Source organism: Triticum dicoccoides, chromosome 2B (assembly GCF_002162155.2).
Source record: "Triticum dicoccoides isolate Atlit2015 ecotype Zavitan chromosome 2B, WEW_v2.0, whole genome shotgun sequence".
NCBI lineage: Eukaryota > Viridiplantae > Streptophyta > Magnoliopsida > Poales > Poaceae > Triticum > Triticum dicoccoides.
This window is the reverse complement of record NC_041383.1, coordinates 37913834-37914180: the sequence shown is the minus strand read 5'-3', so window position 1 is coordinate 37914180 and position 347 is coordinate 37913834. Positions and strand designations below refer to the sequence as shown.

At 44.7% G+C, this 347-nt stretch overlaps 1 protein-coding gene across 2 annotated transcripts in view; it reads right to left on the bottom strand.

Annotated features, from left to right (window-relative positions):
- Window positions 1–90, bottom strand: part of LOC119366993 (senescence-specific cysteine protease SAG39-like) — a 1279-nt gene extending 1189 nt beyond the window's left edge. The window contains exon 1 of one of the 2 annotated variants that reach the window (XM_037632640.1): window positions 60–90. Coding sequence is in view for 1 of the 2 variants with exons in the window: in XM_037632639.1 (XP_037488536.1) it covers window positions 1–29 (29 nt within the window). In the remaining variant the exon portion in view is untranslated. Of the gene's footprint in view, window positions 30–59 lie in introns of those variants that run through there. The other variant, XM_037632639.1, reaches the window with a different exon arrangement.
- Window positions 91–347: the final 257 nt, after the last annotated feature.

The window sequence follows — 347 nt, the reverse complement described above, 5'->3', positions numbered from 1 at the left end:
GCAAGAAGCAAAACCTTGTGGATGGCCATCTTCGGTTAGGCACCAAACTGCAACAATGACAGTACTGCAGAGGCAGATGCAAGCTAGGATGGCAAGTGTGTGTATATATAGTGTTGGTTTGGTTTGTTGGATGAGACTTGGTGGTATATATAGTGTCATGTACTTGTTAAAAATAGGAGACACGGTGCGTATACGAAGTTGTCTGTGGAAAAGGGCTTGTGCGTTGCCGTGGATTATGGTGGCCGGTAGTGGTATAAAAATGACGCGCACATTTGATTGGCCGGCCAGATTGTATAAAAATGATACGGCAGAACAAAGAAGTACGCCTGATGCACATCTGATAGTGA